At 34.2% G+C, this 27,065-nt stretch overlaps 1 protein-coding gene across 2 annotated transcripts; it reads left to right on the top strand.

The window, feature by feature from the left end:
- The first annotated feature begins 6,660 nt into the window (after window positions 1–6,660).
- LOC133681553 (autophagy-related protein 8f-like) lies at window positions 6,661–9,225 on the top strand. 2 transcript variants are annotated; one of them, XM_062104628.1, is made up of 6 exons: window positions 6,661–6,926; window positions 7,057–7,110; window positions 7,190–7,245; window positions 7,916–7,968; window positions 8,210–8,328; window positions 8,912–9,225. In XM_062104628.1, exons 2-6 carry the CDS (start codon window positions 7,074–7,076, stop codon window positions 9,013–9,015), a joined length of 369 nt encoding a protein of 122 aa, XP_061960612.1. In that variant the 5' UTR covers window positions 6,661–6,926; window positions 7,057–7,073; the 3' UTR covers window positions 9,016–9,225. The 2 variants fall into 2 exon arrangements, with proteins under 2 accessions (XP_061960612.1, XP_061960613.1); XM_062104629.1 differs by lacking the exon at window positions 6,661–6,926 and having other exon boundaries at window positions 6,933–7,110; window positions 7,195–7,245.
- The last annotated feature ends 17,840 nt before the right edge of the window (window positions 9,226–27,065 follow it).

The following is a 27,065-nucleotide window of genomic DNA, read 5'->3' as shown; positions in this document are numbered from 1 at the left end:
CCGGGCCCGACTTAGTTAAAAAAAATTAGTTTTTATTTTTATTTTAATCGTGTCTTATTCAAAAAATTAGAAGGAGATCGCTTGATGACGTAACAAAAACTTCAGTTTTTGTTGTTGCGCGCTTAAGAAACCATGGAAAATATAGTCCTTGTTGGATAGATTTCGTATGTGATGACATTGCACATAGTTTAATGGAATAATAAAAAATATTTGATATCAATATTATTTATTTCATGATGTAATAACAGTAGTTAAATCTACAATATTTAAATTAAAAATCATTAATATATATATATTAATTATTTTATAACCTCAATTTGAAAAGTATTTTTTTAATCAAATACATTAAATTACTTTTTGTTTAACCTCAATTTCAACTAAACATATATTTTTCCAAATCAACCTCAACTAAAAATACTTTTTATAAAATAATTTTTTTAAAATCACAACCATAACAGCAATCTCAATACCAAACAAAAACCTAGTTGATAAAGTTACGAGGACACCGGCACGGATCAATGGAAACAAACAATAATGCTCACCAACAAGAAGTAGATGAATAGTGACTACACACAAAAAAAGAAGAAGCAGGGCCTCGACAATATCTTTTTGAAATGCAGAGAAAAATGTACATCAACAACACTGCTTTAAAATTTCTGAAATAATATACCAGCAGCCATCAGCTCACCATCTTAGTGCATATTTGTTTTTGCAGTAAAAATGGGTGTTTTTAAAAAATTTAATTTTTTTTTATTGTTTGGATGCATTTATATAAAAATAAATTTTAAAAAATAAAAAATATATATTATTTTAATATATTTCTCAATAAAAACCACTTAAAAAAAACAGTAACAACAAAGCAAAAAAGGACACTAAAAGCACATAAGCTAATGGCCGCAAAGTGATCAAAGATAACATTGCTCCTTTGCCTGCACTCTTTCCTAGCTAATTATTAATATTATATTGATCTCATTAATTAAAAAAAATAAAATTCTGGCATATAATTTCCCGTTGCCCAAGTACCCAGGAAGCCGCTTCGATGAAACTATGTAAACACACATGAGGATGATTAAAAAAAATTGATACCAGTACAGGCACCGAATTACAAGAGTGGAATATTGATGGAACTTTATTGCTTTTTGTGTTTCGAGATATTTTAGTTCGAAATGGTTTTTTTTTTTCTTTTTTCTCCGAGTCATCCGTAATTAACAGATGTTTATTGCATTTATTTAATTTTTTCCTGTTTAACAATTGAGTGATCCTTTTGAAATACTAGTTTTTACACTTTAAAACTAAGTCTACCTCTATAGTTAATAAAAAAAGGTATAGTGCATAGATCTGAGGAATTTGACTTGGTAATTTAAAAGTTTACTTTCTTAAATGAATTCCCAGTTTAAACATCGAAACCAACATGTAAAAAATTTAATTCATTTGCATAAATCATGTCACTATAGAACACATACTTCAGATTATTAATGAAAAAAACCATAATTAACTTGTAAAAAAAGAAGAACAGTGTACAATCTTAATAAATAGTGGTAATTATTGTTTATATATATATATTGCTTTTGAATTTCTTGATACACTACAAGATATAAAAAAACAATATACTTGCTCCTCTGGGCATATCGTATAAGTTCAAAGTAAAGGTTTTGAGTTCTCGTTTTAGGGTACTCAAGAGGCAAAATTCCAGACTAGAAAACTAATCCCACCTTAGAACAAATTTCACTGCTAGCAAGAATTCAAACCGCGTTCGTTTGACGAGAAGAACTAGGCAGTTGCTGCCAGACCCAACCCTCGCTCGTACTCAAGAGGCAAATAATACGTGACCCTGTGAATAGGCAGTGCAGTGGTCAACATGTGGGTCAAATAATATAATGAAGAAACAGTCCTTTTATAGGGTGGGACATAATTCAGAGCACAGGTAGACTTTGAATGTTTTCTGTATCTTTTTCTAGAACCATGCTTCGACACATTACTGCTAGCCTCATCAACATGTTAATTTTCATCTCAGCGTTGCTTTCAATTTTCCATGTTTACTCATTTTCACTCCCTCCAGAATTCAGAATAGGTCTGTCCAAATTTGTAAAAATGGGGCACGTTCAATCAATATAGTGTCACTTTCCTCATCCACCCATGTACTTAAATTGATAATTCCACACGTGTACAGATCATGAACATGAAGGAGGGCATGATCACGCTGAGACAATAATAGGAACCAGTACTGCGGGCATTAAAGGAACTCGAAGAAGGGAGTAGTTTTATTGTCTGGAGAAGATTGCAGTATTTGGGTGATGAATTGGGAAGATAGAGGGGGGCATGCTTAGGTTTGTCAAGAATTTTTTAGGGCAACCATGATTTGGACATGTCAGGAAGAAGGCTTAGTTTATCCTTTCCATCCCATGTGAAGGCTCAACAACAACCTCTCTTCTTCCTGTTATGAAGTGTAAAGTGACCCCTCAAATCACTTTGCTTGCCTCTCTCTTCCCTCGTCTTAGTTTTCTATTCAAAATTTTAAATTTTTTTATATCCCTCTCTTTATCTTTCTCTACAAATTTTGTTTCTTTGTTTGCCAAAAAGGAAGGTGGTCGCAAGTTCTCTCTCTTGTCAGGACACCCCACGCCTCAAGCAAGCGAAAACACACAAGAATATTTGCCTACCCTAATCCACCACATATAGCAGAGCTAAAAGAGCACTTTAAAGTTTAAAGCCCGATACTTTTTCATTGAGCAATAGTAAGAACTTGTTACTATTGTTTCATCGAAGGCTCCTCGTCGTCGTCATGCTAAAATCATATATATGTAACAAACGTATTTGTTAGGCTAGCCACATGCTTGGTTGATCAGATTGCTTTGAAGTCTAACCAGCCTGGGTCAGCACGCAAGGGTTGGGCACAGTGGTCCTGACTGGTTACGAGGGCCTTGTTGTTCCAGGCTCTTCTGGCGTGGTGGAAAATCAATACCTCGCTATCTTATCAAACAAGAGAAAAACCAAGATCAAATTGGCAAGATGTATTTTTTTAAAAATCTAAATAAAGAGAATTAGCAGTGCAAATGGTATAACTTTCATATTTCAATCTAAAAACCCCATAAATCTCAGAATTTGAGCTGTAGAGAGCACTGTAAATGAATGCCTCCTCAGTTCAAACAAGATTTATTTCAAGGACATGAAATTAGGTGCACCCAAGAATATCATTTACCTTATTTAACACTAATACCAATGTTTTTTTCTTACCAATTTTTAATTCTATAGTTGGCAGACCATGATTAGAGAACAAAATTTAGATGGCCGGCGGCACTCATAGGCCACGAGATCGATTAAGTGTAACTGCTTAATAAAATAGAAATTGCACCATATATGTACACAATGCATGCATGCATTTGCATTTGCAAATGCATATATCTTATTAGATGTGCGTTGTCTTTTGACTTCTATTTCTCCATTACTCTTATTATGGACAAAGTCTTTTATCAGCAGCTGTTTGTATATATTCTATACTGGTAAACGGTGCTTTACATTTATTTTTTCGGCGATGGTTTCTATTAAAAGAAAATTAAACTTGAGGTCTCCATGTCTTCGTGTTTTTGCTCAATTAAAATATTAAGCAAGTAGAGTTCAGGACGGCGAGAAAATAGCCCTGCATATAAGGGTGAGTAAAAAATTCAAAAAATCAATTAAACTGAGAAAATAAAAAAAAATAACTAAAAAAACTGAACCGTGAAAAAAAACCCGATTAAAATTTTAAAAAAACTGACTGGTTTGGTTTTGGTTTTACAAGTCTGAAATTGAAAAAACCCAGCCAAAACTAAAAAAAAACCAGCAAAACTGAAAAAACCGAGTCAAACCGGTTTGAATTGGTTTTTATCTAAAAAAACAAACTGAAACCGGTTGGTTTAATCCGGTTCCAGTTTGATTTTTTTTTTTAATAAAAATCGAATCGAACAGAAAATAATCACTCCTATATCTAGTTGCTGAAAGTATTGCAGGGTCAAATTTCAATAATGATTTCAATGAGCTATAAAATCATTCCACCCTTCATATCTAACTAGTAGTAATAATAAAAATCCATAAAATCAATGTTAATAAATTTGACCTAGCTAGCTTGATGTGTCAATTTCAAAACTCCATGGAGCCAAGATTGGATCTAAAATATTAGAGTTATTCAATTAAACTTATGTAGTTGGATGGAAATTTAGTTTGATTTTTAAAAATAAAAATAAAAATAATATTATTTTAATTTTTAAATAAATCTTTGAATGACATTGTTTTGTTCTGAATGGTTACCGGTAAACTTAATTAACTCACCCAACTCATAATTCAAAAATTATATCAGATCATGTTTAATAATTTTATGGAGTGAAAAAAAAAAAACGACAGTCATTTTTGCTTATTGATGGTCTTTCAAAGCCCAGTTTGGCGCTCAATCTTGTCGCCGAGCCGATGGGCCAGACTTAATTAGCCCTTTTACGAGAAACTGTAGGCCTGGGTTCATAGTACATGGGCAGCCTGCAAGATTGAGTGTAAACTCACAATACATGGCCTGATTTGCTTTGAACTCCAAGACAACCAGTGAGGTGGAGAAAGGGATTAAAACTTTTGAAACGTTGTACATGCTCCAAGCAATTTTGTGAGTTTAATCCCATGTACAACGTACAGTGAATACAAGTAAGACTGCAGTTCTTTTAACAAGAGGGTATAGCAGTCATATTTTAAATTTATTATCTAAAATTATCACTTTAAATTTTATAAATTTTAAAATCATTAAAAACTTATATAATCATTAACTTTAAAAGTTATGAGATTAATTAAGATACACGCTATAAATTAATCTATACACCGTATTAATGTTAAAAAAAAACCAATCCTTTTAGCTATATTTCATTTCCAGCTGTTTTCAACAGTTGATTTTTATTTTATTACGAGATTGACGTGACATAATCCCATAAACTTCCGATTCTTATGTTGAAAATGACATTATTTCAACATCTTCCTGGATAATGACATCGCACCGACCCATAAAAGATTAAAGATTATACGTGTATTTAGAAATGTGATATATGATATTTTTTTTATTTATAATATCAACACGTGAAATTAATCATCTAAAACAATTAATTTTGATTTTTTTTTCATAAAAAAACATAGAAACAAATACTCGCTTCTTTGTATGTTACGCGGATATTAATCATACATGTAGTTCAACAAAGAAAGACTCAAACTCTTAATAGCTTCATGATTGTTAGCCTACAACTTCAAGCACTAATCCAGGGAAAAGAAAAATTATATACCTAAAAAGACACTGTGATTTAATAGGGTTCCATTGTTATTGAACATGAACTGGACTGGTCGGTCTGATTGTAGGTTCGATGGCCTAGCCATCCAACCAATCTAGGTTGACACTAAATACTGGAACCCCTATGACCTGGTTCGGGGAAAAAAGGTTATGCCTTGCTAGGTTTGACCTCGATACCTCCATTTTTAAAAATATATACTTCACCACTTCACCACTTCTTATTTATATTATATATGTTGTAATGCATATAACCAATGCAATTATTTAATTCGGTGATTTAATAGCTTGACTAATTTGTTACCAAAGTCGAGCTTCAAAATATTGAATAGAAGCAGCGATAGGCAACACTGGAGATGGCTGGAAAGGAGCATTGGCGCAATTCAAGGATAGAGATCTGGCGCCATTCAAGGACAGAGATCTTTCTTCTTCTTCTTCTTCTTCTTCTTCTTCTTTTAAAATGCTATATGGCTTAAATATACATGTGATGAGAACATAAAGAGTCCCCGCATTTTTTTCAAGACTTTATCTGATATTGTAGTAATATTTATTTTTTAAATACAAAAATATTTAGAACATATTTATTTTTGTAATGGCTTTAAAAAGTATTTGGTAGTGTGGTTGCGGTTATTTTTCAAATAACTTTTCGTGCTAAAATGCATGTCAATGATTTTTTTTATTTTTTAAAAATTATTTTTGAAATTAGCACATTTAAACGATCTAAAACCTACAAAATACATTAAATTTTAACAAAATAAATTTAAAAAAACATTTTTAGAAACGAGGTTTGCACGCGTTCTCAAATATATTCTTAATGTTTTGAAAGAACCACAGTTTTGGTAGAACTGGTGGGATTCATCTTGAGTTCCAACATGCGATTCACAAAAAAAACATCTAATACCATTTTACTATGAAGTTCACGTGTTAGTCTTTTTATTTTTTAAAAATTATTGATAAGTTTGTTTGAGAGTGTGATTGTAATTGTTTTTTAAAGTATTTTTTATTTAGAAATTTATCAAAATTATTTTTGATATTAACGCATTAAAATGATCTAAAAACACTAAAAAAAATATTAATTTGAAGTAAGAAAAAAAAATAAAAAAATTTAAAATTTTTTAAATTTTTTTAAAAATATGAAAACAAATATAATCTCAGTATAGTTGTTACATAGAAGAGAGAGCAATAAAACACTCAAACTAGATCTGTTGTAGAGCACAAAACAAGATACACCACAATTATTCTGTTTCTGATAATTTGTTAATAGATATCGTTTCACGTTTATTCACGTTTATAAAGTCGTGAATACTAACTTCAGGAAGAAAACAGCTGGCCACATTATTCTACCCCTTCTCTCTACGGTGATTGGCTCCCAAGTTCCTTCACTCAACCAAACACACAAGACCACGTATCCAAAACTCTACTTCCCCCTCCATCTTATTCACGTGGCAATCACTCATCTGCATACCTTTCCTTCACTCAACCAAACACACAATACCACGTATCTAAAACTCTACTTCCCCCTCCACTTTATTCACGTGGCAATCACTCATTGGCATACCTGACACAAATTAATCGGAGAGGAACCGAAATTTAATAAAATCATCACTTCAAACTCCAAACAAAAAAATCTGTCTGTGTAAGTCTTCGTCAACTTCTGTTTGGTTGCCGAGGAAATTTAATTACTTCTTGGATTTTGATATTCTCGTCCTTTTGATTCTATTGATCGATTTTAGTTTCGTAATCAGCGGATAATCTTGTGTTTGCAGAATTTCTGATAAAAATTATGACTAAGAGCCGTTTCAAGCAAGAGCATGATTTCGGTATTTTTCATGTTTTTTTTTAATCATGCCTGATTCTGTGTTATTACGAAACCCTAATTTTCGATTTCTTTTTCTCTAGAGAAGAGGAGGGCTGAAACTGCGAGAATCAGGGAGAAATACCCGGACAGGATTCCGGTAAGGGTGTTTTTTTAATTGTTGCTCATTAGCTGACGGAGTTCGGGCTAGAGTTATTTTTGCTGGTGCTGAATTTTTTTTTTGATGAATATTGGCATTGTTGTCAATGGGGCTTGAGTTGTTCTCGCTACTTAGACATGATGATTTATGATGGTTGTTTTTGCATCTAGCGATTGATTGAAGCTTCTATCTCTACTCTGTGACTGTTGGTAATAAATGTGGGCTAGGTCGATTTATTAATCTGATTGAACTTCCTAAAATTTTGCTGTTCATTCTGGAAAGCAGAACACAAGATCTTGCTTGCCTTTTATTTCTCTTGTTGAAAGAAGCTTTTTGCATTTTGAAACAATTTATGTGGTAGAACATGCTTTAATTTTGTACATATTGTATCTGTTTCGATGTGGGTTTTATGGTGCTTTAATAATGCGAGCTTGCTTGTTGCTTTGGGCTGAAATCCATGATCATCACACCATTTACCCATTCAATTTTAATTACATGTGTTCAGGATTGATGCATGGTGCTCCATTTGCACGTTGAATGATATTATTTCCTTGAATTTTGTTACTGTTTAAGTTATATATGTTCTACAATGGATAACCTAATTTCAATAAGGGGTAAAGTCTTTTGGCACCTTTCTCATCCCAGTTAGCCTCTATTACTTACCAACTAGGTCATTGTGGAGAAGGCTGAGAGAAGCGATATTCCCAACATTGACAAGATAAAGTAAGAATCGCTTTCATACTGCAAATGTTTTCTCCCTTGGTTTCGTACATGATATGGTTCGGGTCTTCCTTTAGTATTGTTAGTTAGAGAATGCATCTTTCTTGTCCTCCAAAAATTCAGCTGATGGGTTTTTTCCCTTACAATTCAAATTGCATCATATGGTTGTTTATGTCCCGTACTTCTGTTTATTTATACATTTTGAAGTGCAAAAGATAATATTTATTTGGTTTGAGTTTTACAGATACCTAGTCCCGGCTGACCTGACAGTCGGTCAATTTGTTTATGTGATCCGGAAGAGAATTAAACTGAGTGCAGAAAAGGCAATTTTTATATTTGTGGACAATGTCCTCCCACCAACTGGTATCAATCACTTTCTCTCTTCCCCCTCCTAATGAAATGTGCATAATACATCTATGAACTCATCAAAAATAGCTTGAATCTCAAACTAGTGATACAGATATGTATATTTATTTTATATATATAATAGTGACTGTGGGTGTGAAATGGTTTTTAGATACTGCTATTAAACTGATTTTTTGACAATGAATCTCTACTGCATGGAATAACTTTTCCTTTAAAACTAACCAATTGAACTAGTCCATCACAAATTAAATGGATCAAGGAAATGTTTTTTCAACCGAAACTAAATTATCAATTAAAGCATCTAATGATCATTTTGTTTACTGAAATTGTTAAGTTGCTCATTGAAAATGCACGATCATGAAGATGCACGAACATTAATTTCTATAGAAATCTAAACTTTGTTTAGCACAAATTAGTTCATATGCAGGGCAACTGGTGTGTATTTAGTCTGTGTTTGCTTGTTGTATAACTGGCGTCTTCCCTTTAAAATGGTGGATAGTTTTATAATAGCGGGCAAAAGTGTTTTAACATTTTTTAGAAACCTGGGAGTAATAATTGTGTAAATTCAAACACATCGCAGGAGCAATAATGTCGTCAATCTATGATGAAAAGAAGGATGAGGATGCATTTCTCTATGTCACATACAGTGGGGAAAACACATTTGGGTGCCAGATCTTGCCATAGCCGAGTTCTTTCAGTGTCTTCCATTCTTTGTCATTACGAGTTAAAATCTATCTCTCGTTTCCTAGGACTTGAACAGTCCTGGTATTATGCCCTGTGGTTTATGGCCTTGTTGTCTTTCTTGTACATGTGTATAGCTCTTCGGAAATTGAAATGGTGTCAACTACTGAAAGTAATTAAAAATTTCGAAACATGTTTTCTTTTCCTCGCTTACTACTTGTCTATTAATTGGTTTCTAGTTTTTGCCTCCACATAAATGCGGAGCAGGCGTCTTGGTTTACTTTGGAGTAAATCTTGAAGCTTGCCTAGAAATATTACTGTGAAGTGAATGCAGTGGTAACAAAATGGGAGAGAGTGAGGATTGGGTATATCTGGAGAAAAGGTTGAATTGGCTTCCAATGTGGGACACCGCACATCTCAGGTTTGGAGAGTGAGAAGCTCTCAGTAGTAAAGGAGAAGGGGAGAAGGGGAGATCCATCGAAGTGGTATCAACGGATTTGAAAGTCTCTCGGGTTTAGAGAAGCAGCCTTGAAAGAAAAACTGCATCTACGGCACACGGGGAGGGTAAAATCAATCCATAGTTTATATCAAAAGAAAATTTTTTTAACGAGGTGATTGCTCAATCAGAACAATAGACAGTCAAGCCAACCCCATGAATTCTCTATCAAGGCTCCTGACTTTCCAAGTGGTGGTTTTGTTGAGAAATCAATTTAGACCTCAATTATTTTTATACTTGTTGAAAAATGTTGAATCTAAAACTTTACAGATATGAAATTTCAAATTTCACCACCAAACCACCTAAGCCTCGGCCCTCTAAAGTTCGAAATGGTCTTCAGAATTTAATAATTATTTCACATAAGCTTTATCTATTTCTATACAAAAGCCCCTTTTAGATAAAAGAGAGTGACATTAGTTCAAAATTTACAGCCATTTTATACATTTTTTTTTTGTGTGAATAATTTTTCATTGATAGAATATGAATTCATTTAACATGATAGTTGTAAAATCCAAAAGAAATCGACTTGGAATAAAACCGGTTACGGGTTAAAATAATTAATCTTTAAATTTTTCTAAAAATAATAAAAACAACATTTTTTGATAAATATTTTTTTTAAAAAATCAACAATAAAAGCTGGATCCTGATCAAATTAGATTCGATCAACCTGAATTTTTAATAAAATTAAGCAAGTTTTTTTTTTTTTTTTTAATCCGGATGGATTCAGGATTAACTGTATACTTAAGTGGCATGGACACGGGAATGATGGGGCATTTGATTTCAGATACAGAGAAGAAGTCAAACTGGACTGTTTATGTTGGAAGTCTCAACATAGAAACCATTACAAGCTTTCAGTATTAACTTCTACAACCGACCGACATGGTCTTACCGAACTTACTCTGACATTATTAATTCTCGTAGATATTGGACCGCCTTCACTTCGATAAGCCGATGATGCGCAGATTAAGCGAGGATGCCGTGGGGACAACTGAGCGAGCCGACCGAGACTGCTCTGCTTTTACAGGACACAACCAGTTGAGCTGGCTGTCAACGCCAAGCCCGAATCCCTAGCCATTTTTGATAGCCGAGCCTGTCGCGCCGTCGATCATATCCACCATAAACACTCCACGTGAGGAGGCCATCAACGCCTACAAATTTACACGGGGAAGCTACAACTCGCCAAACCAACATACAAACAAACAGGAGAGTCGAGTTCGTGCTTGTGATCTTCTTCCCATATCATTTTAATATATATTTTTTCTAAGAAAAAGCATATATTTCCGAATCAATTTTTATATATTATAATTGCTTAAGGAAAATATTTATTAAAATTAAAATTTAAAAATACAAGTGACAAATCTTTTGATAAATTTTACTAGATTTTGAAAATACATCGAAGACATCATGTCCGATAACCCATACATATTAAATAAATTTTAATTTAAATTGGATAAAAATAGGAATTAAATCCAAGAAAAACATTTGGTCCCAAGTACAGCTTGTACAATCTCTTGATTATCGTATAAACGGATGGAATATTGTAATCCGTAGACTAAAATTATTGGTTCAAGAGACCATGAAGAAATCATTACATTTAGTCCCGAATCAACCAGAAGTGTTACATTTAGTCAATTTTTGTCAATTCTCAATTCAATAAAATTTTTACATGTATTCTATAATCAAATATATGAACTGTTTTCACGGCTTTTAAATTAATTAAGATATATATAAATTAACTCAAACATTCACGTGTATATATATATATATACTGTTACATAAACTTCATGGAGTTTAGTGATTTAAAAATCGGTACTTTGAAAAACATTTTATTGTGCTAAAAACTAATTTAAAAGAAGGGAAGAAAAATGCTACAAACCATTTTAGAGAGTCCAAAACAGAATCTTCATTCAAAATCTCTCCCATTTCTATTTTTTGTCGTCAGATTGAGTCACCATCAACGGTCATCCTGGGCCTTGGCGATCACAATGCCCGCACCTGACCTATGGTGTGTTTTTCTTGGACCACCGGGGCATCAATATGGGCAAGCCTTTGGCGGACATGGTTGTAAAATCTGGAGGGACTTCATGGGTTGACTTGAAATCCAGATAATTTAAGATCTTCGCGGAGTTTTATACATAAAAAAATTAAATTTATAATTAAATTATTTAAACCTAGACAATCGAGTAATTACATAACCTAAATGATCTTGTTCGTTTGTTTTTTTCTCTTTTTTTTTTCAGTAACTTTCATGGCACCTTGTGCCTTCTCATTTTCAGTAATATTTTTAGGTTTTGGTATCTTTGAATATATACATGTCTATTTCCAGCAAGGTCCCTGGTGATAAAGAATCGTCTTTGCATCTTGATCAGATCTACTTCTTAAAAGAAACAAGAGTAAAAGGAGTAATTAAGAAGAATACTACCCATGAATTAAATTGAAAAGAGGAGGCGATGAAGTGGATACAGAAAAAAGAGTTCTGATATGCGGGTAATTCTTGGTTTTATGCCTCGGAGATGGTAGCTGGTGTGCCGAAGATTTTCCTTCCCTTTTAATGGTGAACCAGGGTTTAATTACCATGTTGGGATACAGGTGCATCGGACATTTTCCACGTGGCAGTTGAATGAATCACATGGGTGTTCTCCACGTGTCCTGTATGGCCGGTGTTGACGGTTAGGACACTCTTACCTGTTCCTTGTGAAAGGTACAGAGAAGGGCCGAGTTCATGCACCAGTGTCCCCTCCTGTCTCTCTCCCCTTCGTGTCCCTGCTTTTCACAGGGCCCACCTATGTTTGGCTGATCATGTGGCTACTAGTCAACGATCGTTGATCAGCCGATTAAACTGTTTTAGGATTTATTCGTGTTTTAACTTTTAAGATTTCATGGAGAGAGAATCAATTCTTCGTCTGCAACATATACAATATCCTCATTAAAGATCCAAAAAACTCACATGAATTTTCTGATTTTAATTTAAAAAACAAAATTCACGAATTTATTTTTTCAAATTGAATTTCTCAATAAAAATGCACACAATATATAATTATAGTTCTCTTTATAATCAAATGGAATTTAATTCTGAAAACATAAATAAGAGAGTTCTTGTAGTTCTGATAAAAATTAGATTATTCCAAATCGAAATCTAACTTCATTCCTTTTTTCATTTAGAAGAGTACTCTCATTGGATTTAAAAAGATTTTTATATTACTTTTGAAATAATTTATTTTTTTAATAAACACATATACACACTGCTCTGTTAATTTCTTTATTTGGATTTGAAACCTTTAGGCGTTTCATTTGAATTTTATCATGTTAATTTTTCATGACGGGATAAAGGGAAGTTCTTAATCTATTTTACAAAATAGATTTTAGTATGACTTATTATTATTATTATCATTATTATTATTATTATTATTATCAATTAAAATATGTTGGGATATTTTGATTTCTCAACAAAAACTTTGCTAATACCATATTTAAAAGTGTTTGAAATTGTGGTGCATGATATATTTTTTTAAAATAATTTTTTATTTAAAAATATATTAAAATAATTTTTTTAATTTTTTATATTTTTAATATCAACACATTAAAATTATAGAAAAACACTAAAAAAATTCATTTAATATTTTTTTAAACTTAAAACACCTAAAAATAAACATAAAAATTATGTCAAACATCCCTTTTAAAAACTTTCTCTATGAGCAGAGGCAACAACTCCTTTTTGTGTATTTTTATATACATTTTTTTTATCATTTTTTTCTACAATACATTTTGAAGTACTCTTTATACACAATAAATTTCATTATACAATTCAATATACAAAATATTTAAACCTATACTTTTGAATGGACGAATAACCCGCCAATCAAGCATTTTTTATTTCACAAGGTAAGGGTTTGTTTAGCATAAATCACTTTACTGGGTAAGCTATAAATAGCCTTTACGCCTCTACATCTGACCTTTGTCTTGGAAAAGTTAAGTCTTCTATAAGATTTATTGATTTAATCACTATCAAGCGGTAAAAAGACTCTCATTTCTTGACCACACATTAAAAAAAATCCATCTATTTCACCAACTAAAATAATTTGGTACTTGCTTTTCCCTTCAATAATAAAAACTTAAAAACTGAGAATTATTTTGCAGATGATCCACCATCACAACTCTCGTCAGGACAACCCAATCCATTATTAGCAGCCATTGAGATTTTTAACCCATTTCATAAGACTTGTGAAGAAATATGAGTGGAATATTCCCATCCCGGTGCCCACCTATTTCTCATCGGAAAACTACTGAAAAGACATGTATCAAAAGGCACATTGCATTTACCAAGACTTTCGAGGACTGATATTTCACGGTTCTTCAAATTTTATTGATTCTTGGTACTTCAAAAAATGGTGCACGCATCAAACAATGTCATGCATGTGCTTCTACCTTCTTCTTCTTCTTTTTTTTCCCTATATATTAAGGTAATATAAAGTATAATACACAGATTGACAAACAAGGAGAGAAAATATAAGAACACAAGCAAAAAAGGTAACCTACTTTCAATAATATATGACTCATAAAATATTCATAACTAGTTTTTCAAGGTGAAAAAAGGCAGGGAAGGCCCAGGGGCAAGAAACAAGGAAGCAGAAACTATGCAATAATATATGACTTATTCATTGAGTTTTTCCTCTCTTGACACACAAGTGAAGATTTAACACAGACAAAGAATGGAGTTCTTCGGTAGAAACAATGAGGGGTGCGCGCACTTTCTCGAATTTGTTTAATGTTAATTTAACGTTGCATATTAATTCCAGCACCCCTGCTTCCATTTGCTTCGTAATTATATATTGTGATATATTTTAAGGAAAATCTCTCCTTTGGACTCTCCCTCTTCTTCTCTCCCCCATATATATATCTACAGGAAGAGTTCTAAGCTTCTTCTCTTTCCCTGGTGGGGACAGTGTCATCCAATCGATTGAATTGTGAAAGAGAAGGGACAAAAAAACAAACCATTTCTTTTCACTTTCCCCTTTCTTTTCCCCACCCATACACTTGCATGTTCTGCAATACAAAGACTTTATACTTGCATTTAATGCTCTTCCTACAAATAACACCATTGCTACTGCCCTAACCACTACCACGCTACTCTCCAAATCTCCAAGGAAGCTTTTTTTTTTTTTGTTATTTTTGAAACCTTAAAACACTCTTTCTAGCTAGCTAAAGCTTGTCTTCCTTAATATGTCAGTGATCACATATTCTTGCTATTTTCTGCTTTCAATTTTATGCATTTCCTTGCATGCATGTAATGCCAGACCACTTGCTGATATTGATAAGAAACCTGAGAAGAAATTTCAGATAATTTCTAATCAGGTTGGTGCACCCAGTTGCTAGTTTTTCTTGTATTTTTAAATTCCATTTGCTTGGTATAACATGGTAGTTGTTTTTAATAACATATTTCCTGGGTTTTGTACAGACTAGTGATCAGAAGGAGATTTCAGTTACCATAGTATCCAAAGCCGATTCCTCTTCGTCAAATGAATTTGAAGCGGCAAAAGAAGATAGCATTGCAAAGACTGATCAGTTGGATGATAATTCTCAGAAGCTGAAGGACTCGAAAGCCAAACAGAAGTCAATGAGTGACGAGAAAGTAAAAGATTCAGGTGCTGCTCACAAAGAGTCTCTTGTTTCAGTTTCTTGGCCTGTGCCTCAAAAGAAACGTGGCGAAACGCATCCTGGTTTCAACTTGGATTATTCTCCACCAAAGACACACCCTCCTTCCCATAACTGAATACTTGCCTTTTTCTAGGTTATCTTGTGAACCTATTTCTCTTCTTGTTTCTCTAATCCTTGAGCGCTTCAACCAAAAAAAATAATTTAATTGCCATATATAGAGCAATGAAGAATATGAAGTCAGATGGAGTATTCATGACTATCAGAACCCTAGGGTTCTAACAATCGCTGCATTTTGCATAGCTATAAAGTCATATATTATATTACATGGCACAGGCTGCTAGATTTACTGTACTGGCAAGAGCCTCTCTCTATCTTTGTAGCTGATGTACAATATCAAAATGTAAATTTGCTTCACTAACTTACAATGTCATGATCATGGCTGGCCATCTCTTCTTATATTAGACATGTTTTTTTTTTCTTTTTATCATTTTCATGCTAGCATTTCCTGCGCGGGGTAATTATTGCACCGACTTATTTGGTCAGCTAAGTTAGATTAGTTTGGTGTTGTAATTTAAGTGTCTTAATTCATATATGCCAATTATATATCTAGGTGATTGAAGATCAGTAATTCACTACAACATATATTTACTTTGTCATTGATCAATTAATGTCTTCATCTTTATGCACGCAATCACTGAGGTTTCAGTGGTTTGGTGTAGTAGCTTGATATATAATTATTAATATGTGCAAAAAATGTTATGATCGGAGATTCATATGATCACCAGGGAGCACAAACACAAACATCAAAATGGTTCATCTCTAATTTCACACCAAGATCCTAATTCGGCGACTGTCACGATTCATCGCATGCAATCCAAACATGCATCTGTAGCTAATTGTAAATGCAGTGTGTTTGTTTAGATAGTAGCGAGATATAGCTAGAATATATTGGACAGAGATATGATTTCTTGTTCATTTTCATCCAAGTCAATTTCTATGCATATGAATTTACAAGTTCAAGGGTTTTAAACGAACCATTGATATAAGGGTAAGTAACCAGACGAGGTATCATATTTTTGAGGAGTGGTAGTTGATCTCTTCATAAATGAGGGGCGGCTGGTTTATCTCCAGTCGCTAAAGTTACAATCAATGTTTGAAATTCTCCCCTCACATGGTATTTGGTATTTTGGTCGCAAGCAAACGAATTTCTTTATCTACGCAATGAATGAGGGGATTTAATGTTTTTGTATGACTGACTGCTTTTTGGAAAACTTGGCAAGTCATGCGAAGTTAAATTGACTTCTTTGATCCATTAGACCAACCTAGGCTAGTCCCCTCACTTGTTTTCTTTTTACACAGCAATTTAGTTCGTATGGACATGGACATGAATTTGTTTCGTGAAAAGTATTTCTCATATATTTGGTGAAGAAATAATTTATGCTCATCACTCGTCACCAAAAAGAATTCCCTGCCCTTAAAACTTGGATTCATACTCAGAAAACTCCCACAGGCAAAAGAAGATACAGTCAAAATACACGAACGAAATGTCGTTTATTTATTTAATCATGTCTTTAATGATGGTTGACCAAGTCGTTTCTTGTTCTTAGAGTAGTTTTGACATGCATGTCAAAGCAAAGCCAATAGGGATCTTCATTCCCATTTTCATGTTCTTTACGAGAAACTATCCCAGACTGAATTCCTTCCTAGCAGATAGATTTGGGTTAATTAATTAGCAACAAGCTAAATGTAGGCGGGTTCACGTACGGGGGCAGGCAGGCTCGGGACCTAACAAGAGACATAAGATGCATCAATTCCTAGATTGTTCCCAAAAGAAATAGACTCCACACTAGTAATTTGAACCTTACTTTAAAATCCCAATAAAGAAGATCTAGAAAAACAACATAAATTTTCTTGCTGTAATGGAAACAACAAACATCCCATAGTTGAAACTTTAGCATGAGCAATGTGCCGGCGAATGAAACATTTTCTCATGCAATCGAAGGGATGGAAGTGCACTCCAACTAGTTCCCACTTCCCAATTGACAGCCATGTAAGGCTCGGTTTTCTTTGATTTTAGTTTAAGATGGAAAGGGCGACCCTCATTTCAAAATGGTTAAAAAATATCCTAATTGGTCCCTCTAGGATCGTATTTTTGTTGATCCAGCCCCTCATCAATTTAATATGTTAAATGCAACCCTCCTATTAATTTCATGATTTTTTTGTCACGTGATCCTTCTATCCATTTCAATCGAAGTCAAAGATAATTTTGATTAAATCTGTCCACATGCATATATATATCATTAAATTGCGCAAGTGAGTTTTTGGCCGATACAAAGAGATGTGAAATTAATTAAAGATGGAAGGGATTAATAAGAAAAATGGAGGGTTGCCTTTTATTAATTATAAAAGCCACGTGAATCTCTCTTAACGCATATATATCAAGTAGTTCTTCCTGTTAGGATACTGACATGCAAACCCGACAAGATAAAAGACAAAGAATAGGATAAAATGAGAAATTAGACACACAAGAATTTACGTGGTTCACCCAATTTGGCTACGTCCACGGGCAAGTATAGAAGGATTTTACTAAGTAATGTGGGAATTACAACCTCTCTCTACTAATAGGAGAACAACTGAAATCTCTCTATTAATAGGAGAAAACACCTCACTTACTCTCTCGCAAATACCTCACAATTTTGTGGGATTACTTTCCCTCTCTCACTCTTCTCTTCCTCTCTTGTGGTGTGTTTACAATGCTTGGATGCATTGCCTATTTATAGGCAAGCATCCATGTAAATACAAGGGGTAAGGCAAGTGGCACAAGTTTGGTGCCTACAATTTATGACTAAGGAAGGATGGCTTCACCACCATTGTTGACTCCCACCATTGTTGACTCCTTAGGTGGCTGGTTTCACATTCTCTAATTCAATCTTGGTGGCTGGTGGTGGCTGGCTTCACATTCTCCCACTTGAAGACTTTGATGATTTAATCAAGTCTTCACACATGATCTTCTGTGATTCTTCTATCCTTTCTATACTTGCCATCTTCATGCTGCTTACGTTTCTGCTAGGCCATAGGAGGATTTGCACCATATATATTTATCAGTGTTGACTGGTTTAGTCAAAGCATCTGCTGAGTTTTCCTTTGTGTGAACCTTTTGAAAATCTACACTTCCATCTTCCACCACTTCGCGAACAAAGTGATACTGAACATCTATGTGTTTTGTTCTTGAATGAAACGCGAGATTCCTTGCAATATGCAAAGCACTCTGACTATCACAATACAAAAAAATGTTCTCTTGTTTGTACCCGAGCTCCTCCATAAGTTTTTTCATCCATATTGCTTCTTTACAAGCTTGTGTAGCTGCCATGTACTCAGCTTCTGTTGTGGATAAAGCTACAACAGTCTGAAGTTTAGAGACCCAGCTCACAGCTCCTCCTGCAATTATGAACACATAGCTTGTCGTGGATTTTCTTTTCTCAAGGTCGCCAGCAAAATCTGAATCAACATAACCCTTCACAGTAAATTTTGATCCTCCATAACATAAGGCAGCATCTGAGGTACCCTTGATGTATCTCAAGATCCTCTTAATAGTATTCTAATGCTCTCTACCAAGATTTGCCATGTATCGACTAGCTGCTCCCACTGCTTGTGCAATGTCTGGTCTTGTACATATCATGGCAAACATTAAACTTCCCACTGCTGATGCATACGGTACTCGAGACATCTCCATCCTCTCTGCTTTATTGCTAGGAGACATACTTGAGGATAATTTGAAGTTAACAGGAAGTGGGGTGGAAATTGGCTTACAATCTTGCATGTTGAAGCGTCGCAAGATCTTCTTCAAATAATTCTTCTGAGAAAGCCAAATCTTCCTCTTACTTCTATCTCGGTGAATTTGCATCCCTAGAATCTTGTTTGCTGGTCCCAAGTCCTTCATATCAAACTCCCTAGCCAACTGTGCCTTCAATTCTTGGACTCGATCTTTGTTGGGGCCTATTACCAACATGTCATCCACGTACAACAACAAAATGATGAAAACATCATCTTCTTCAAACCTCTTGTAATACGTACAATGGTCTGAACTGAGTCTGTTGTACCCAAGGCTAATTATGAAGGAATCAAATCTCTTGTACCAACACCTCGGCGCCTGTTTGAGACCGTATAGAGATTTGTTCAACCTGCAAACCAAGTTCTCTTTGCCTGTTTCAGCAAAACCCTCTGGTTGGAGCATATAAATTTCTTCTTCAAGTTCTCCATGAAGAAATGCAGTTTTCACATCTAACTGCTCTAAGTGAAGATCAAATATAGCACACATCGCCAAGACTACTCTGATTGTAGTAAGTCGTACCACCGGAGAAAATATCTCATTGAAGTCTATCCCTTCTTTCTGAGCATACCCTTTCACCACCAATCTTGCACGATACCGCTCCACTTGATCATTGCCATCACGCTTTATCTTGTAAACCCATTTGTTGCCAATGGCATTTCTTCCTTGTGGTAGCGGAACAAGATCCCAAGTGTTATTCTTGTGCAAAGCTTCAATCTCCTCTTGCATTGCTGTCATCCACATAGATACATCTGTGCTTTTGATAGCCTCATGGAAAGTTGATGGCTCTCCATCCTCTGTTAGAAGACAGTATGCAATATTGCTCTCAGTAACATATTCTGAGTGCCAAGCCGGTGGTCTTCTTTCACGAGTCGACCGCCGAACTTCAGGAGTTTCAGACTCTATTTGTTCTTGCTCTTCATGCTCTGGTGCAGCTTCAGAAGAAGTACGATTCTGAGTATTTTCCATCTGGACTTCTGTAGTCTCCTTTAAAATGCTATTATTTTCTTCCATTTGCATTTTATCTTCTGCAAATATAACATCTCTGCTGATGACTACCTTGTGGGCAGTGGGATCCCACAAGCGATACCCCTTCACTCCATCAGCATATCCCAAGAATATACATTTTCTGGATTTTGAATCCAGCTTGCTGACTTCTTGAGTATTGTACATCACGTACACAGGACTTCCAAATATATGCAATCGAGAATAATCAGTTGGCTTTCCAGTCCACATCTCCATCGGTGTCTTCAGCTCAATTGCAGTTGATGGAGATCGATTTATCACATAACAGGCGGTATTGACTGCTTCTGCCCAGAATGACTTTCCTAGACCTGCAGTCTTCAACATTGCTCTTGTTCTTTCTAATAGGGTTCTGTTCATCCGCTCTGCCACTCCATTTTGCTGTGGAGTGTATGCCGTTGTGAACTGCCTTTTGATACCTTCATGTTGACAGAAGTTATCAAATTCATCACTGGTATATTCTCCTCCATTATCAGTCCTCAAACACTTGATCTTCTTTTCAGATTCAAGTTCCACCCGCGCTTTGAAAATTTTAAAGACTGCGAACACATCTGCCTTCCTTCTAATTGGATACACCCAACATCTCCTGGAGAAGTCATCTATGAATGATACAAAGTATCTTGCTCCTCCCAAGGATACAACCGGTGCTTGCCAAACATCAGAGTGAATCAGGTCTAAGATGCATTTGCTCTTAGTTGTTGATGTGCCAAACTTCAACCTGTGCTGTTTGCTTGTAAGACAATGCTCACAAAAGGGTAAAGTAACCTTTGTAAGCCCAGGGAGTAACTTCTGATCAGAGAGAACTTTCAAACCTTTCTCTGACATGTGGCCTAGTTTTTGATGCCACATCAACGTCTTCTCTTCTGCAGGACTGACTGATGCAATTGACGCTTCTGCCCCATGATGTGTTTCTCCCATTAATACAAACATGTTTGCAACTGTCTTTCTCGCCTTTAAAACCACCAGCGCTCCTTTGACAATTTTCATTATTCCATTGTCTGTTCGGATCTTACAGCCAAGACTATCAAATTGTCCCACGGACAAAAGATTCTTCTTTAAGTCTTTCATATGTCGCACTCCTGAAATAGTGCGAATTAAGCCATCATACATCTTCAATTTGATGGTGCCAATGCCAGCAATCTCTACAGCATGATTATCACCCATGAACACTTTGCCTCCAGAGATGGGTTCATATGTTTGGAACCAATCTCGATTAGGAGTCATATGCCATGTTGCTCCTGAATCCATTAGCCAGACCTCAGTAAGCTCTTCTCTATCTATAGAGATTGTCGCTGCTTCACTATATAAAACCTCCCCATCTTCTGAGGTGCTCGCAACACATCCTTAAGGTTTTAATGACTCTGCAGTGTTCTCTATACCCTTTTTAAACCAACAATCCCTTTTGAAGTGCCCTTTTCTGCCACAGTTGTAGCATTTCACAGTCTTCTTACTTCTTAATTTGGACCTCCCCTGCCTTTGACTCCCACTGGAGCCACGCTCCGTTGATCTCCCTCTTGACACCAACAATGCCTCTGCTTGGTTTGAACTATTTCTGTCTCCTTTATTTTTGCGCCTATTTTCTTCTTCCAAGATGGCGGCTGCAACATCATCAAAGACTAAATAGTCTGTGAGGATATTATTGGTCAAGTTGATAATGAGCTGATCATACGAATCTGGAAGACTTTGAAGTAGAAGCTCTGCTCGTTCACTTTCCTCTATTTGTTGACCCAACGTAGTGAGTTGTGAAAATAGAGTTCTTATTGTGTTGATGTGGTCAGTCACCGCCGTGGTTTCTGCCATTTAAAGGGTATAAAGTCTCCGCTTTAAGAAAATCTTATTGTGCAAAGACTTGGACTCATATAGCTTTGTTAGAGTCTCCCATATCTCCTTAGCTGTTTTCTTCTCCGCCACACTTGATAACACTTCATCGGCTAATGCTAAATGTATGTTAGCAATAGCATTGCCATCCATTTCATTCCATTTTGCATTATCAGTGATCTCCGCGGGCCGATCCCCAATTGCTGTCAAGCAATTGTCTTTCCTTAAGATTGCCTTGATTCTCATTTTCCACAGTGAGAAATTGCTCCCCTTGAACCTCTCTATCTCGTACTTTGCTGCCATTGTATTCACCGAGATCTATTCAGCTATCACCGTTTCACAGATCTGTAACGTATATAGAAATAGTATTGTGTGAATAATACTTCACTAAGTAAGTTCCCAGGAAAGATTGGAGGGGTCACAAACGGTCCCGCTTAAAACCCAATCTCCTTAGACAGAACTTCCTAGACTGTATTTAATCACTGCACTGACTTTCTATATACGCCAACAGTAGCGTATGTGAACAGTACCGTATGGATGAATAGTGTCGTATAGGTGAATAGTGTCGTAGACGTGAATAGTACCGTATACACAAATAACTTTTGTGTATTAACAACACCAACCAGAAGGCTCTGATACCACTGTTAGGATACTGACATGCAAACCCGACAAGATAAAAGATAAAGAATAGGATAAAATGAGAAATTAGACACACAAGAATTTACATGGTTCACCCAATTTGGCTACGTCCACGGGCAAGTATAGAAGGATTTTACTAAGTAATGTGGGAATTACAACCTCTCTCTACTAATAGGAGAACAACTGAAATCTCTCTATTAATAGGAGAAAACACCTCACTTACTCTCTCACAAATACCTCACAATTTTGTGGGATTACTTTCCCTCTCTCACTCTTCTCTTCCTCTCTTGTTTCTCTCTTGTGGTGTGTTTACAATGCTTGGATGCATTGCCTATTTATAGGCAAGCATCCATGTAAATACAAGGGGTAAGGCAAGTGGCACAAGTTTGGTGCCTACAATTTATGACTAAGGAAGGATGGCTTCACCACCATTGTTGACTCCCACCATTGTTGACTCCTTAGGTGGCTGGTTTCACATTCTCTAATTCAATCTTGGTGGCTGGTGGTGGCTGGCTTCACACTTCCAATAAACCTCCCTCATATTATCGAAGCTTCTTTCTGTAATTCATGCTCGACGTAGCTTAATTACATGCATGAAAATGTTCCTGGAAGAATCTTATTATGTGATTAATTATACGTTGATGATATATAAGTTGTTGCTGATTGATTAAGGCAGATCATTGGCTGTTTATATAGAATAGAAAAATAAAACATACAATAACATGTTGAAACAACGTAATACACACCAACAACAACTTGATTAAGGTTTGGGTTGTCAGGTTTTTGACAAATTGATTTGATTTGTTTTTAGTGAACGAAAAATTACAAATCTGTTTAGTTAAATAAATTCTACTTACATCAAAAAGTAGTTACAAATTTGTGTTAGAATTTTGCTTTAATGAAAAAATTAAAGTTTTTAACCTTTAACTTTCTCATTATAACTTACACTCTCTCTCTCTCTCTTTTTCTTTTTAACTTTAGGAGATATGTTTGGTTGTAAAGAAGATTCATTGCTTTGTTTAACTTTTTTAAATCTAATTTAAATCTTGAGATCAATATTCGAGAGAATTTGTTTTTAAATGCATTAAAGAATGTAACTTTAATTAACATACAAGCTGATCAAATTAACTACAAACACTAGATATCAAAAAAAAAAAAACCTACCTTCCTTTTATACATATAGAAAAAGGGTTGTTCGAGTTAGGTTTTGCCAACATATATCCTCCAAATTTATTTTATTATCATAAAATATGATGAAAAATAAGTTTTGAAATATAATATCAAGTAAAAAATGACTCATCACATTCAGGGGCGTGGTAATGAAAATTAATTACTAACCCACGTTTTATTCATTCATCTTTAATTTGGGCAAAGAGTAGTCCTGCTTAAACTTGATCATAGCAGCAACCATTGCAAAGTGTTGATTATTGGAGCCCAATTAATAAAAGTCCAGTCTCTCTTTCCTGATGATCCGTTGAACTTCTAAAAACCATATTGGCTGCGCTCAACTGGAAGGATTCCGTAGGGATTCTGGAGGCTCAAGTCTAATCTTGAGACAATAGAGCCACCTTCATCGAACCCTGCTGCAATCGGCAATTCTGTTGCTTGCTGTCAAGATGTAATAAACTTCTCCTCCTGATCTTCTGACAAATTTGAATTAATTAGCTTCTCCTTTGGTCCCACTATGGGTGTTCACGGTTGGTTCCGTTTGGGTTTAAAAATCCAATTAAATCGAGAGTTGTAATTTTAAAAAATTTGACAGTGATTGAACTGAAAATTGATTCGAATTGAAACGATTCGGTTTAATTTGGATCCTTTTTTTTTTTTGCTTTAAAAATAAAAAAACCGATAACTCCAATAAAATTACACCAATAGAGAGGGAAGATAACTTGGTCCATTATAAGGAATAGATGCAGGGAGAATAGATAGCAACAAGAAAACAAAAATTGTGCAGATAACTTGGTCCAATAGAGTAAATCGAATAAACACCAACACCAGGCTTTGAATTACAAGCAATTTTAAGAAAACAAAAATTGTGCAGATAACTTGGTCCATTATAGGAAGTTCTCGCTATTGATCGAAGCAGAAACTCAAAAATCAACACTTTGTGCTCTTAAATCCAACACTAAATATTAAATAATTACAAGCACGTCATTAGAATTTGGTATTCATTTAAACATTTTAAGAAACAAAAACATTTTTACAGAGTGAGGAAAATCCAAAAACACCTAAGAATTCAACGAAAAAAATCCAAAACGAAGACCAAAACAACAAATGATTTCTTACTTTGAAATCCTAAACTCGTTTTGTTATTAAAACAAAAGTTAAATCAATGAACCCCCCTCTTTGACTTTGCAAGAGAGCAAAGACTACAAAGGGGAAGAGTGAGTAGAGAAACGAGTCATGACAACTATTAAGAGAGAAAAATTACATGAAATAATTATGTTAGCCGTGAATCACAAGAGAGACAGAAAGAGAAAGATGTTATATTAAACATGTTTTAGGGTTAAATTAAGGTTCTATATATGTATTTATATTTTTTACTCCATTTAAATTTGATTCAATCTGATTAAACAAAAGATGATTTTGATTTTTAAATCAATTTTTTTTAAAAACATTTCTCCCATTTTTTCAGTTAATATATTTTTTTTCAATTTTTTGTAAGACTTTTAGGTACCACTTGTTATATTATTTAAAGCACCCGAATTTCACTTTTTTTTTTTTCAATATCATTTCTTTTTATGTTATCTGCTGTCCAAGAAAGATGCAAAAATTTCTGCCTCGTTTGCTTCCAGGCCTTTGAACCACAGGCCCACAACCTTAAGGTTCTGTTACAGAGGACCTCTGAAACGACAACAAACCGGCCATCTTTGCTTACCCCATCTGGTAACCTGATTTCGTAGCAATACCGACGTTACTTGTTTGCTTCTTGAACCATATTATAACGGCCTTCTAGTCGTGTCTCCGACGAGGAATGCTTCATTGAATTGTCTGCAAACAAAGAATTTAAACAGACATGTTTGACGTGTACATCAAATGAATATGTCGACTGTCAAGTTCACCTAATTAATTATTGTTCTAAGAACAAGAAAAACCATCTGGTTATTACATAAATGAGGTTTAATTATGTGTGGTTAATTTGTCAAAGAATTACTCTACAAGGGACTGTAGGGGTAATCATACGGATAATTACTTTAAATTATTAAAAATAAAAAATCATTACCCGACCTTAATTATCTTCTCTTTTTTTTAGCCAAATTTGCTTTATCTAATTGACTAATTAATCTGGATATCTTATTCTTTGTATGGTAGTATTAGACAAGCGAGATAAGATATGAGATAGTTGATTTGTCCCATCCATGCACCAATTGTATCATTCAATCATATCTAATTTCTTATATTAAAAGGGTGTTTGTCTAATAAATATTCAAAAAACATGTATTATATAATTTCTGTGGCGTAACTCATAAACATATACTCTTTTAATGGTATTTTAATATTAATTTTTTAAAAATAATTTGCAATATATATATATCTTGCTGATTAAGAGGTGAGTGAAGAATCAATTAGACTAGCAAGATAATGATTCTATCCGATATACAACGTACTGAACATCAATATAAAGGAAATTGTTCTAATCCAGCATATCAAATGTTATCTTAGTGTCTCTTTTTTATGATAATTTGATTATTAATTGTTGATTATATGCAGCGTCTTGGAGGGAACTCATATTCTTGTAGTTAGCATATTTATTGCTGGTGTGTTTCTTGGAAGCACGGCATGAGGTTGCTTAGGAAGCTAAACTTGGATGCCGACGTCCCACATCTCATCTTGTAACACATAAATTGTTTGAGTTTTGTTAAAAAAATTATTATATTAATACTTTATATTTATAAATTATATTAAAAAAACATAACATCAAGGTTTTAGATTTAAGATTTTTAAAAAATAAAACAATCAAAGTTTTTATTTATAATATATAGCTAAATACTATCACGGGATTATAAAAAATATAAAGAAATTGTTGAGCAGTGCAGTCCTATTTTTATGTTTATTGAATTGACTATAAAAAATTAAAAACAATAATTTACAAATTTTATGAATTGTTTTTTCTCTATGATGTTTTGATGTACATTTAAAATCAAATGTTCTTCTATATATAGTGATGTTTGAAAAAGAAAGAGTTCATAACATTATATATATATATATAAAAGTTAGATAGAAAACGCGTGTTTAATATATTATATAGAAAGCACAATTTTGAGTATTGAATCAGAAAAAAGGAAAAAGATAGAAAAATTAGTACAATAAGAAAAAGGAAAAAGAAAACTCCACAAAAAGCACATACTAGAGAAAGTGAAAAAAAAGTTAAAAGGGAAACACGTATTCAAAAAAATTATATTAAAAATATATAAAAAAACATTCATTTATTAATTAGTACGAAGCTGTTAATGAAGCGGGGAGGGAACGCGCGCTTTGGTTTTTTCTTTGCTTTATGCAACGAAGCTGTTATTTAAATGAATAAATAAACAAGAATGAAGCATTTAGGCTCAAATAAATTGAATAAAATACAATTTCATAATGCTTAAACTC

Source organism: Populus nigra, chromosome 2 (genome assembly GCF_951802175.1).
Source record: "Populus nigra chromosome 2, ddPopNigr1.1, whole genome shotgun sequence".
Lineage (NCBI taxonomy): Eukaryota > Viridiplantae > Streptophyta > Magnoliopsida > Malpighiales > Salicaceae > Populus > Populus nigra.
Note: the sequence above shows the minus strand (reverse complement) of the source record. Positions and strands in the feature narration are given on the sequence as shown.

Bases quoted from the DNA above. Each gene is read 5' to 3' on its own strand.
- LOC133681553 (XM_062104628.1), top strand. From the start codon at position 7,074: ATGACTAAGAGCCGTTTCAAGCAAGAGCATGATTTCG. The intron at 7,246-7,915 runs GTAAGGGTGTTT...CTTACCAACTAG, and splicing joins AATACCCGGACAGGATTCCG to GTCATTGTGGAGAAGGCTGA. The intron at 8,329-8,911 runs GTATCAATCACT...AACACATCGCAG, and splicing joins CAATGTCCTCCCACCAACTG to GAGCAATAATGTCGTCAATC.